General features: G+C 36.9%; 2 protein-coding genes across 3 annotated transcripts in view; one reads left to right on the top strand and one right to left on the bottom strand.

Moving 5' to 3' along the window:
• LOC150101315 (uncharacterized) overlaps positions 1–13,952 on the top strand; it is a 338,578-nt gene that overhangs the window by 183,020 nt on the left and 141,606 nt on the right. The window lies entirely within an intron of this gene.
• Positions 1–13,952, bottom strand: part of LOC150101316 (uncharacterized) — a 120,636-nt gene that overhangs the window by 36,628 nt on the left and 70,056 nt on the right. Inside the window, exons 2-3 of the mRNA XM_090400988.1 lie at positions 5,431–5,781; positions 373–687 (exon numbers count right to left, since the gene is read on the bottom strand). Of these exons, the coding sequence (XP_090257114.1) occupies positions 373–687; positions 5,431–5,781 (666 nt within the window). The remainder of the gene's footprint in view (positions 1–372; positions 688–5,430; positions 5,782–13,952) is intronic.

Raw genomic sequence — 13,952 nt, forward strand, 5'->3', positions numbered from 1 at the left:
TGAATAATAGAAATTACGGAATTTATCCCATTTGACGCCGTTTGTCCTTTCTCATTCCTTTGTGATGCCAAAGGACATCAGACTGGCTAAGCGAAGTTCTGTAGTAAAGAAACTTGGAAGAAGTTATGATCTCAGTTTAGGAAGAGGGATGTGACATTGCATTATTATTTGGAAGGAGAACTGGTTAAGAAATAGGACATCGTATTCGTCCACTGCAACAGATAACTTACAGAATATAATTTTAATAAATTTTCTCATTAACAGCAATTCAAAGAGCTCTCTCTCTCTCTCTCTCTCTCTCTCACACACACACACACACACACACACACAATACAATGTGAAAGAAAATGAAAGCCTCTGATGTTGTCTTACCACCAAAAAGGCGATGCTGAATCCCGTTTCTCCATTTGGTGCCAAGTACTAGCACGTGACAACGGAATGTGATATCGGTGTGGTTGATCCAGTCTGCAATTTTGTACAGATGATTCAACCTGATCTCGTAGGTGCCGTTAGGGAGCTGGTCCACTCGATCAAATGGAACGCTAGTCAGAAATTTTCCCATGAGTTCGCTGTAAACCCCGCAGGCAGGAGATGGCTTAGGAAACATGCCTACGCACCTCATGCTGATTGTCTCGGTGCAAGTGATCATATCACTGTATGTCACCCAGGCACTTTCTTTGCAGGCATCTGCAGGAAACAAAAAAATAGGAGGAAAGAATAAAAAATATAAACAAGGATTTATATACAGTAAATAATATAGTGCGAAGTCAGCAATTTTAAAATGTCCCTCTGGTAGAAAAATTAATAGGAGGAGTTTTTTCCTTTATCTCCTAGTGATGTCAGAAGCTATTCATATGCGTGTTGCAGTTCTTTTGCGTTTAATATGCGTTAGCTTCAAAGACTGCGATTTGAAAACTGTCTGAGACGAGAAAAATTCAGCTTAATGCTTGTATCATGTGAATGGACAGAATTCAGTCATCCCCGTCCTGTACGACTTACCATTAAAATGAATATTACGAATTGCTTGCTGATGGACACGAACCTTCAAACGGGAAGTAAATAGCTGACGAAGTAGTGCATAACACTAGTAGTAGAGGGTTAGCTTGACAACCTCCAGGTGGTATTCCAGTGGTGCAGCTTGCTGGTCTTAATTTGGAACTGCTGATAAAAAAGATATCTGCCATCGAGTGTACGAGCCTTAAATTGAGTACTTTTATTTGTCCAAACAAGAATAATTTGCTTCACAGTCATCTTTAAATGATTCATCAATAAAAGTTCATTTTGTAGCAAAAGCTAAATCACAGCCTCATTATAGCTTTGCTATAATCAGGCTGTGAGTCAGAAACGCAGTGGCATGATGTTAATGAATGACTTGATGGGCTAGACGGTTTTCACCCACCCCCTTTGTAAAATACTACCACCTTCTTTATCCAGAGGCCTGAAGTAGCATGAAGAAAAAACTTTCTCAAATTATTTAACCCTAGGTGTGATGGTATCCAGTTTCTTATGAGGACGGTTATGATATAGCATTTTATATTTACTTGTGTGGTTGAAACTCACTTTTAATGAGACTTCAAGCTGTATTTAACGCATATATACTCAAAATTTATTCGTTTCGTCCACATCTAACACAAGTGTAATTGCTCTAGACCAGTGGTTCCCAACCTTTTTCCATTTGTGTACCCCTTTTAAACCCATTTCTATAAATTGTACACCTTGTTTTTAAAATAGCTGTTTTCAAATACCGACATTTATTGTTCCATAATTAACGTTTTGCATTTTGTTTACTCTACTTGTTTTTCCCCCATTACTAATTATTTTTCGTGTACCCCTGAACGGCCCAGCACGTACCGGGGTACGTGCTGGGCCGTTCAGGGGTACACAGGTATACGAAATTTCCGTACACAAGTGTACCGTCCACTTGTGTACTTTTCGGTATACAAGTGGAAACAGTTGGGACCACTGATCTAGACGAATCGCAGTGTTATGGAGTAGCATGCGGGTATTCAGGGGTACACAGGTATACGAAATTTCCGTACACAAGTGTACCGTCCACTTGTGTACTTTTCGGTATACAAGTGGAAACAGTTGGGACCACTGATCTAGACGAATCGCAGTGTTATGGAGTAGCATGCGGGTATAATCATTACCTTCCGGTCTAAATAATGCATGAAAGCAACTAAGAATATAAAGCGAGTATTTTCTTTAAATTAATTTTCAGCCCTCACGAGAGGCTGAGAATTGAGAAACTTGTTTATATTTGATTTAAAAGCTTGTACATGTATATTGTATTCCTTGAGAAACACTTAAGGGGAAAGACTGTTTCACATTACAGCAGTAGCAGGGAGGAAGAGGAAAAGAAACTTGTTCTGTGGGTTGTACTGTGAAGAGATGTTGAGCGGTAGTCGCATATGTTCCAACGGACTTAGTATATTGAGAGGGGAAATTATCGATACTAATTTATGCGAACATTTGCCATAGAAATATTTATAGAACACACATATTGCAGAAACCAAGGGCCTGTGCGGAAGTGGGTGGAATGAGTTGGAAAGAGATGGGTTTTTAAATCAATCCGATTGCCTTCCTCTGTATTGAGTCAAGCATTTCGAGGGAGCTCTTAGGGACCCCACCCCAAATGTGAGATTAGTATTCAATAGCTGGGCGAATTATATCAGATGTGAAGTAACATCTTAAGAGAAGGAGAAATTCTAGTTTTTTTTTGTTTTTGTTTTGAAGCTGAGAAGGCAATGTTTGTGATGTGTTTATGCCAGGATAGGCGTGATATCAGGGTGATTCCAAGAAGAGAAATCTCATCTTGTTTAGAAATTTGAGTGTTGTCAAGGGTAATACTGGGAAAATATGGTTCCTTTGTGTGGGAAATAGGCAGAACTGGGTTTTGCTAGCATTGAAATTGATGAGGTTATCTGAACTCCTTTGGATGATAACTTGGAGATCAGAACTCCTTTGGAGGATAGCTTGGAGATCAAAACTGAGAGCAGTGGTGTTTAATTTTCTGTAAGTTGAAGTGATTTGGGTAGAGTAAGGTTTATCAAATGAAAGAGAGGAGTACAATGTGCTGTCACTTGCAAAATTGTGTATTGGGTTGGAGATCAACTGAAGTAGGTCACTGATATACAAAAGGAAGATGACTGGTGAGAGAACAGAACCTTGTGGAACCACATTAGTCGAATGTTGAGAGGATAAGGAACCATCCACCGTCACACATAGTGTGCGTCCAAACAGAAAGCTGGCAATCCAACTGCTGAAGTCCGGAGACATATCAAACGATGGTAGTTTGCTTAGTAAGCCTTTGTTCCAGACCCGGTCAAAAAAAAAGCTTTGAGATATCAAGTGCAACCACTTGAGATTCACCTAACTCCTCCATGGCATTTGTTCAGAGATTTGTTCAGAGCGGCGGAATCCATACTAGTGATCATTTATCAGCTGGGTGCCTTAAAGGTAGTGTAGTAACTTGGGAATTGATGGTTCTCTCCATTACTTTAGATAGGGCTGAGATGAGTGAGATATAGGTAGTTTGTTAGTAGTGATTGGGAATGCGTTGAACATGTGGATTATACCCTATTTCCAGCATAATCCACATGTTCCATATGGATTATGGTTTCTCTCCAATCAAGGAGAGAAAACCCATGCAGTCAGATAGGCTAACTCATCTTCATTTCAAATGCACTTAATAGATGCCATTGCGTCCTGAATATGATTCCACGTCATTCCGAGTTGGAGACGGTTGTTCCTACGACTAACTACGCAACAGCCTAGTTATCGGAAATTCAACAGCTAGTGATTTAGCTTCTACAATTATTCAAGTGGTAAGTCCACGGATTAGTGTTTCAAACTTACACAATAACGCCTCATTTGAATTATAATGGCACATGGACTGCTGTAGTCGGCTTCGAACGATGAAAGCGGGGCAATGAAAATAAGTTCCTATCGAATTATACAAGCCGTTTCGTCAATATTTAATTAAATTGTGTTTCCATTTTACGATTGTATTTAGGTTGAGAAAATAATAAAAGATTAATTTTCGTCTATTCAATGAAATCTAAAATGATGAAATCCTGGTAGAAAGTTGCTACATATGGTTTCCACCAAGAGTTGGCCGAGTGTCTGAAATTCTCTGGTTATGCCCAAATATTCTTCATTTTCTATTTGTCTGCATCGTTCCCTCTATGCAAGCAAGCATTGTATCGCGAAGCATGATGATTGCATCAGACATCGTGTTAACCGGCACAAAGAGAGAGCACTATTCTGGAGTAATGAAGCAGAATAAAAACTACCCTATTGTCATAAACTGCTTTGGATACTTCTAGAAATATAATTATGGCCAAATATGTGCTAGCAGCTGCATTTTGTAACAAGGCAGTATGTGGAAAGACTGTATTGTATTATATCATGGGTTTCTTCCTGAATTAAATGGCTGGAATGTTTTACAAATTACCTGTGAAATTATCCAACACAGTAAAAATGCATTTAAATTCAAATTGTGTATTTTAATGCAGAATAAGAGAATTGCATAAAGCAAAATAAGGATAAATACTTTAAACTTACAGTAATATACTGCTTCCAAGGGAGGGGGTTAAAACGCCGTTTAGAACAGCAAACGCATACCGTCTGTTTTGAGCACATCTCGTTGTATCATATCCGTTTTGTTATTTGAAAGTTTGCATGTAACCATGTATTTCTTTTTTTTTTTTTTTCATTGTGTACTAGCATCTTCCTGCAACGGTGAAACATCTAAAATAAACTCAGTAAGTATAAATACTTGGCGTATATATATTTAAATACTATGCTGCTATTTACTATACTCGCATTAGGCTACACTTCTGTATCACTTACCTGCGGTGAATGTATTATCCAAATAGTGGTTTGATGCGTGCAAGTTGTTACCATTTTCAGAATTGCATTTCTGAAAGTCCTTTTTAATCTAGATACTGATATTTACTTTCCGTTTTAAACAGATTATGAGGTTTATTTTATTTTGCTAATATATAAAATAAGGCGTGGAATTGTCAAAACTCTGTCGAGTGGGAGATAAATGGTAGGGAGAAACAGTACAAAACGTAGGGACTCTTTTCTGACTTAAGAAAAAGTAATTTTTGTATTAATAGCACATCCCGTGTGCTTCATAATTTTATACCTTAAAACGTGTGATTATATATATATATATATATATATATATATATATATATATATATATATATATATATATTTAATTATGCTTAATAAGTACTTATAATCCTGCATAACTCTTGACCCGCTACTAGAATAGATTTGCTAAACCTCAGTTATAGCTAACACTCTAATACTTGTGAATGTTTGTTTGCGAGTGCATTTTACGTAGGAAGTTGCCTATCTCTCTATTTCTGTGGCTTTCGTATTTTAATGAATTCTTTATGAATGCAGATTACTCACCTACAATTACTATAACATATGCCTCGTTCTGGGCTGGACGTCCGCTCGTGTCTACTCGACACGTGTAAGTGCCTTGCATGTCTTTATGCGCTTCTGTGATGATTATTGTGCTTGGAGAGCGGTTGTTCAAGTCTACTCGCCCCTTGAATATATCTTTTGCTACAGGAGGTCCATCGGCCGACCATACGTACACCTCTGTTCCGTCTCTCTCCCACACAATGTTGTGGATTTTTTCGTTGTGGTCAAGAACGTAGTGGCACGTGAGGGTAGCTCCTTCGCCATGCAGCATGTAAAGACTTTTGTTACTATCCGATAGCAGTCGCACTTCTGTTACAGCCGCGCTAAGGATCTCTGAAACAACATAAAACTATAATTAGTGCAACTGATTCAAAATTACATATTTATAGTATGCACTTACAGTAATTTTGCAAATCTGCGTATAGAATGCTAGTGAAGATCGCAGTGCCTTGTGTAAAGGAAGCACACTGTGAATACCCCTGCATCTTTGACAGCGAAATTCATTGAATTGAGAGATTTTTCTTCCGCATTGAAACAATGCCGTAAAATACTGAAATTCACCCAACAATCAGAAAAATCATTTTAGTATGACGGGAGAGATAAAAACTTCCCCTCCTGTAATAGCAAATTAACTTTCTCGTAATATCGTTTATACAGTGGTTGAATATAACGATAGTATCCACTGGAAAAAAAGATCTCCAAGTAGTTCTCTGAAGTTTCTTTTCTAGGGACATTTTCCACACACAGAGAGTATGACCAATGATTTCATGAAAAAGTTCGGCAGCTAGTCGGAGGAATTAAAAGACGTCATGCTTCTAACATAAACTGGTTCCAAGAATTTATGGAGCCCCGAAGATTCATAAATTGGAGATGCCTTTGAAATCCATTGAAAATGCTGGAGATTCCCCTACCTCCAGTCGCTCCAAACATTATCTCTCCTGATGACACAGCACTTACGTACATTTCATTGATCTTACCAACATGTTCAGAAGTGCCCACCCTAAATAGGAAACTTTAGAGCTACTTTCAGATCTTTTCCCACCGAATGCTGTCGTCCAGTTCATACATAGTACATACATTTCAGTTTAAGGATAGGTACTGAGAACAAACACAAGGACTTGCTATTCCTGGCTAACTTATTTATGGAATCTTTTAAAAAGAAAACCATGGAAAGATACCATCAAAAACCTAAATTCTAGCTGCGATATGTTCACGATATTTCCATTATCTGGTCACGTTCAAAGAAATAATTGGTATTTCAACACCTATGCCCACTGGAGGACATTATCTTTACTTGACATTCTCTTAGAAAATTGAGGTTAAAATACATATTTAGTTTACAGGAACTTCAACAATACTAGTAGATTCTCCTGTGCTACCTATCACCACCCTTACAGAAGGAGTAATTAGAAACACTAAGGAACAGTCTATAACATCTCTAGCCGTATAGTAAAAGAGAAAGAACTTCGTTACCCTACCTGTTCTCTTTTCCCTAAAGGATATAGACGAAAGTTTCGTTTTCTTCGAAGTCGAGACATAAGGGACTCCCAGTCAACCCCATATTCTTAGTCTCTGAAGTCTCCTTTTCCCTCTTCTCTCAACAAAATAGGGGAGAATCTAAAAGAATCCCTGTTCTTGCCGTATTTGCTATGTTGGTCAAACAGAAAGTTTCCGAAATATCCGCATATTTTAGCATTTTAAAGATGTCGTTCGACAATGCTAAAATATGCGGCATAAACATATTTAATAATTCGGTTTTATTCAAACAGCTGCAATTTTGCCGTCTATCCTGTTTATCAAACTCGTACAGTTAACGACTTATTCGACTTATTAAAAATGTATTCATTTCGTATTACGACCTATTCTCTCTTTCTTAGAAAGAAAGCATAACTGATCCCTAAAGCCTAACTCTTGCCGTTATGCCGGACCCAACTATTGGCTCCGGAATAATATCTTAAACGAATAATTCATTTTCAAAATCGTTCACTGTCTCTTGATTCAAGTGTAGTGGCTAGTGCGTATATACGTATTGTATTACTGTAGTTTTCTTGCCTGTCAACTATTAGATAACGCTAGCAATTTCATTAGCCAAAAACTCTCAAGGAGGCGGGATTTTGAAGAGAAGTAATGTTATCCTTCATCATGCAATTACTTGGTTATTTTTATTTTTTAATAACTATCAAATTACACCACGTACGCCATAAATTCCAAGATATTTATTACAGTATTTCCAAAACAACATAAATTTACTGTTTATAGCAAACAGTTTCTACTGGAGACAAACAGCTTCATAGCAACTCACTTACGCCGTATGTTTATAACCTTTCTGGAATTGGATTATTATATCAAAAAATGTCCACATGAAAAGCTGTTTGTTGACAAATCCAGAATTTCTCTCTTCGTTCTTCTGTCTACAAAACATGTCCTCACAATATCTCCAGTTTTTTTTTTTTTTCGTAAGTGTAAAAGGTTTGCCAGGCAGCTCTTAGACTGTCACCATCTGATAATTTTAGGTGGAAATATTACTGATTTCCAAACTATATTTATATATATATTTATATATATATTTTCCAAAATATATTTACTCAAAAAACATGAATTACTGTCACTAACTACATTTAGAATAAGAAACATAACTCATTACAATGTTAGATAAATATTACTATTGCAAGGTTAGAGTAGACTTCATTTTAAGGGAGATAAGTGATTTTCATTCCGCTTAGCATAGTTTAAAAGTATGGTATGCTGATCACTAATTAAAGATGCTTGGAGGAATTTTGTTAATTGCTTAAGAGTTGGATTTAGACAGCAAGGCTTGTGAGAAAACGTAACTGAAACATTAGTTTTCAGTTACGTTTTCGTTTTCTGTTTACGTTTTCTGTTTACGCAAAACAGAGCTTTACTGCTAAACAATGCGTTTTTTACTTCGTAGCAGATCAATTTAATTATTTACAAGTCATTTGCGCTGATCATGGCCAAGAACTTGCTTTTTTAATGTTAGATCATCATTCGGCCGCTGATTGTTTTCGACGAAGCACACCACCCCTGTCGATGTTCGTTGGAAAAATGTTGAACTCTTTAGGCTGAGACAATGAAGTACTCTTTCTTAGACCATTGCGAAGTCTGCCAGGCACAAATCGACAGTCTTGGTAGTTATCTAGTGGACGAACCAGTGTTGAGCGACTGCAGAATAGACTTCATTATTAAGGGAGAGAGACAATTTTAATTTTCTTAGCACAGGTCAAAAATACTGTATATTTATGATACCAGTAAGTTTTAACTTGACAGTGACTGCTAATCTCGCGTGTGATTATATGCTGGGAATCAAAGAAAAGGAAGCACAAGTAATGTTGATTGAATCTCGAATAGTTTTGGCAGTATTTTATGATCACACTCGTGAGTGGTTGGAAATCTACAGAAGTAGCGTGAGTGAGTTAAGAATCGATATTCCAGAAATCCTACTTAACCACCGCCCTGCTTACTTCAGGCCTTCTGTAAGCAGGACAGTGGTTTCATAAGAGAGCAATAAAATTCATAATATATTACTATTATTGCTCATGGTTCGTTATAAAAACAAAGCATTGGTCATCGTTCACAGAATGCACTGTCATCTATCGCATTTTTAAAGTGATTTAAATTTGTAAGACAGTCTAGAAAGAAATACAAGGAGCTGCAGAAATCCATTTCCGTGATAGTCGAGGTCTCATCTAGATCAAAACAGATTCATGTTTCCTGTGTACGTCATTCGGAAGTCAACTCTGGCTGGATAACCAAAATAAATAAAGAAATAAAATGAGCCAGCTGTCTCCACTATTTTGCGATACGATATATTACCAGCTCATTGAGTGAAATTATTATAGTGTTCAGCAGTTTATTCTTGTCTACTTTAAATAGCAAATTTTTGAATGCTATGTCTCTCAATGCCGCATTTTTATTAACCACCTTTAAAGGACTGACGTCTGAACGTGGTGGCAGTATTTGCGTGCTAAAGAATAATAATATATATATAAAAAAACTTCGAATTCTTTGCCATGTTTATAGAATCCTTTCGCATTAATTGAGGTCAAAATTGACCAAAATTAATGCGTCACGATGGAGGTAAGTTCTCATTCGATGTTTATTCATAATACAACTCAAAATTAATGAAATTGTCGTGCAGAAGTAATACCTCACATACCACCCAAATGATAAATAAGTTGACGACTGTAATTATTTGCCTATGAATGGCATGCGGAATGGATCATTAGTAATTTTTTTTAAATGATTTAGTATTTAATAATTTTGTCCACAGCATGCCTGCTTTTTTATGACTATATTAAGCATACAACGTACTGAAGGAACAAATATTCGATATTCGGACATTAAAATTGTGAAGTAGTCATTGATCTTAAATAATTGATCAAGCATTGTTTGTGATATGTTTTCCGGGAGTTTATCGAACAAATCAGTTGAGTAATTAGGCAGAATACGCTACAAAATATATTGAATTCAGTTAGACTTTTAACTAATTGCATCTACAAACTTCTCCATTGATATTGCTCATCTATTAGCAAAATTGCTTTCTAAAAATGATTGTTCGATTTGGTTTAGCAGCTAATACCTTCTTGATCATGGAGCAATAAAACAGCTAGGTCCTTTTTAATTAAATTTGAGTAAATAGCAATTTTTCAGCAGGAAGCTAGCAGATTGTTTCATAGCAGTATACCAAATAATCTAAATAGTCAGATATACTCAACTGATCTGAAGCTGTGCAAACGCAACACTAAAATAAAAACGACTCGGCAATGAGATAATGAAATATTTACTCGTAAATTATTTCTATTTACTAATATTAACTAGTTCTGTCTTTCTCTTTTACGAGATGTGCAATTTAACTTAACCTATTTTTTATATAGTTTTTAACAGAACTAAATATTAACTAGTTCTGTCTCTCTTTTACGAGATGTGCAATTTAACTTAACCTATTTTTTTATATAGTTTTTAACAGAACTAAATATTAACTAGTTCTGTCTTTCTCTTTCACGAGATGTGCAATTTAATTTACCGGTAACCTATTTTTTTTATATAGTTTTTATGAATGGCATTGATACAGATACTTATTTGTTACCATTAGTTCATTGATTACGACTTGCGACCGTTAACTGGTGTTGTATGATTGCTTATCATTATGTATTACGCGGTTGAGTGTCGTTATAAGTTTTTGATTTTATTTTTATTTTATATTATTATAATAAAAGCTATTAAATTTTCGGTTGTTTATCGTATTCTACAATTTAAAGGAGCGTTGCTAATGAGCAGTTTTGATGTGTCTACTTGTTTTAAAAGTGCTTAGAACCTTCTGAAAAGTTTTTTCAAACGGCCATTATCGCTGCGTTTCTAAGTTTTTTCCTTAGAAACGCAGTTTTTTTAATTAGTTTTTTTTTTCAAATATTGGCTCTACTAGATCACAGAAGATATTTTAAGGTATTCCAGACCAACTGGACAGAATAACGTTCCAGAGGTCAACAACCGAGCGAGGTGCTAGTGTCAACTGTCGGATACTGTATCCCAAATATATTCGATGGGATTCAAATCAGGAGAATTAAGCGGCCAGGGGAGCACACGAAATGCATGGTTGTGCTCTTCGAAGCATGCTTCATGACGGGGTATATTGTCTTGCTGGAAGAGTCCAGATCCATCGGCCCTCATTGTCATCAAGTAGGGCAATACCTGATTTTTTTTTCTGTTTCGAATCAGGTATTGCTCTGAAACAATTCTTAGGTAAGATTTAGACTCAAGGTTTGTTCAATGGGACGAGAAGACCTAAAGATGTTCATGAGAACAGTTCCCATACCAGGATATCTCCACCACCACCACCGGTCTGTTTCTAGCCAACCGCGCAGTCTGGTTGGCCGGAAACAAGCTGGCTAGTCGCATGTCAGTCTACACTCTGTTTTTCAGTCAGTGTGGGAGTTCCTAGATCGAACTGTGTGTATGTGTGTGCGCGCATGTTTGATGTGAATCCGATCTCACGAAAGGTTATAAATCTTATCGTACATTTATTTATTACCATGAGTGAGCTAAGTCTAAGATAATCCGAGAATTGTGTTTTGAAATAACGGTGGTGGTGGAGGCTCAAAACTACAGCCTGATGATTGCAGAACGGTGACCACATTCGCATGCAGCCTGTTTTGAGGAGTGGATAGTATTATATGCGATTATGGAAAAGTAACGTTTGTTGTATGCTATATCACTGTGTTTCTAGTAGGTCACGCATGCGCTACCTGCAAGAAGCATGCATACTTCCTATTTCTTTATATGAGTAAAGAATAAAAAGTAAACCGAAGATAGCTAAGCTGGAAGATCGAACCATGCAGTTGACTGTAAAAGATGAGTTCGAACTCGTCTAGGATATGAGTATTCAAAGACGGCTCACAAATGAGGGTTCGTTAGTCGGTTCAGTACGCTCTTTGAAATTGTTTAAATTACTCCCAAGTAATTGGGACTCTGAACCGAGTATTTCATATCTTTTCTAACTGATAGGCTTATAATCTTCTACCGCTATATGAAATTCAGGTAATTCACCTTCGTTTGCAAAGTGCTGAGCATACTTCAGATTTTGCATGGGATTCGAACTCTGCTCTTTTATAAAATGTAAAAAACCCTACTAAACAGAGAACTATGAAGGTTGTATACGGTAGGTTTCTTATCGTCGCTAAGTGTTCTCTAACAGTTGAGTCACCTGGGATAGTTGAACCGCATGCGGTACGTGGGGAATGTGGTGTACGCTTGCACAGTAATGCCTCAAGGTTAAACAACTGGAAACTCATTTCTGGGCACGTCGTTGTTCCTCTTTGAAGCTGCATCAGTCCTCCTCCAGTAAGCAGGGAAAGTACTCTCACACCACACCAGGACTCTTATCTAAAGATGCACTGACCCGCAAACTTCCGAACCCACATTCTGGTTTGAATAACAGAGATATCTAAATAAAGTCGGGTGAGTGGAAAAAACGGAATTCAAATAAAAAAACATTTCTGTACTTTTTTTTTCTGTCTTTTCAATTGAAGTCGTATTAGTATTACAACATAAAGGTGAGCTTTTTTTTTTTTTTCCTTTTTTCCTGGAAACTAACTTTTTATTCTACATTTAAATAAATAAATGGAGTCGATCTGTTAAACGTGCAGTTGACTGACGTTACATAGCCGCGATCTTGTTTTCTGTGCTGCTAACTATGAATAACCTAACCTTGGTGATCTGTTCAATGTAGTCGAAGAAAAGAACATACTCGACTTATTTAAAACAATGTTATTCGTCAGCAGCTACTATGCACGTGCATCTACCCAAGTTGATTGTCTTTTTCAAGTAAGAGACTTACTTCAGTAGTACCCAGTAAGGTGGCCAAGGTATGCTGACACTCGTTTATGGCCGAAGTTGCATAGATTGTCGTTTCTCGTAAGAGCCGAGAGGCGCTCACTATCAAGTTTACTCAAACGGAAGTTACCTAACAAACGGCATACATTCGCTGTAAGTGAGTAACAATCGGATTGATCATTGCAAGTGAGTAACAATCGGATGGTAAATGATTTCATCAATGCCTCATCCGTAATAGCTGTCAACTCGTTCGTTTGGCTGAAGTGCAAATTCCCCCGCCTGCTGTTACACAATCACTAGAATGGTACGCGAACTCGAGGAATGGTGCGAGTTGAGTGAGTCGCTTTGTGTTTGATGATAATCGGAGTGGACGACGTGATTATTTAGAAAGTTGAAAAAAAAAAAAAAAGATAACGCGAAAGGTAAACATTGCTTTCATACCTTTCAGAAACTTCTGAGCCATTTCTGTACAATCCAGGAAAGTGAAATAATTTCATTTATTGTTTAATGAACAGAAATGTGAAGCCAATGTTGGATATTTAATATCCATAATTTCTATATAATGTTAAACAAGTATTATTCGAATTTTGCAACTCGTGACATCGAATTTCTCCGTTAAACATCTTGCAATTCATCGTGGAATGAGATCACATTACTGGAAGTTTTCTTCAACCAGACTAGTGAGATAATGCAAATATTTAATGAAAAAAAAAAGTTCTTCAGTTTTTAGTAGTTCGTAATCAACCCAGTTCAATTGCCATTTCATTATGTGCTGGTCATAAGTCCCTTTTCTGTGGTAGCTTCTCTTCAGCTGAAGGCAAGTTGGCCAACCTCAACCAGGCATACCGCTGAATACGCTGGCCTCGTTGCTGTGATCATAATTTCAAATAAAAATAACATCGATCAAGTACATACACTTTGATTGTTCTAAGCGAAATGTCTTGTTTTCTCTAATGGAGCAGATATTACCATATTGCCAATTGCTATGACGTACGTTCGGCATACTTCCTTCATGATGAAAGGAGAGTCTGTATGCTTCTCCATGGATTTACGTTGTGCGCTCTGCTGAAATATATCTAAACACTACACGCACATATTGATAGCTAAGTGTTCTGTTTAAGAAAACTTCAGAACATTGGTTAAACAGTACAGTA

The sequence above is a fragment of the Typopeltis vanoorti genome, chromosome 11 (assembly GCF_054136105.1).
Source record: "Typopeltis vanoorti isolate ZY-2024b chromosome 11, IOZ_Tvanoo_1.0, whole genome shotgun sequence".
Classification (NCBI taxonomy): domain Eukaryota; kingdom Metazoa; phylum Arthropoda; class Arachnida; order Uropygi; family Thelyphonidae; genus Typopeltis; species Typopeltis vanoorti.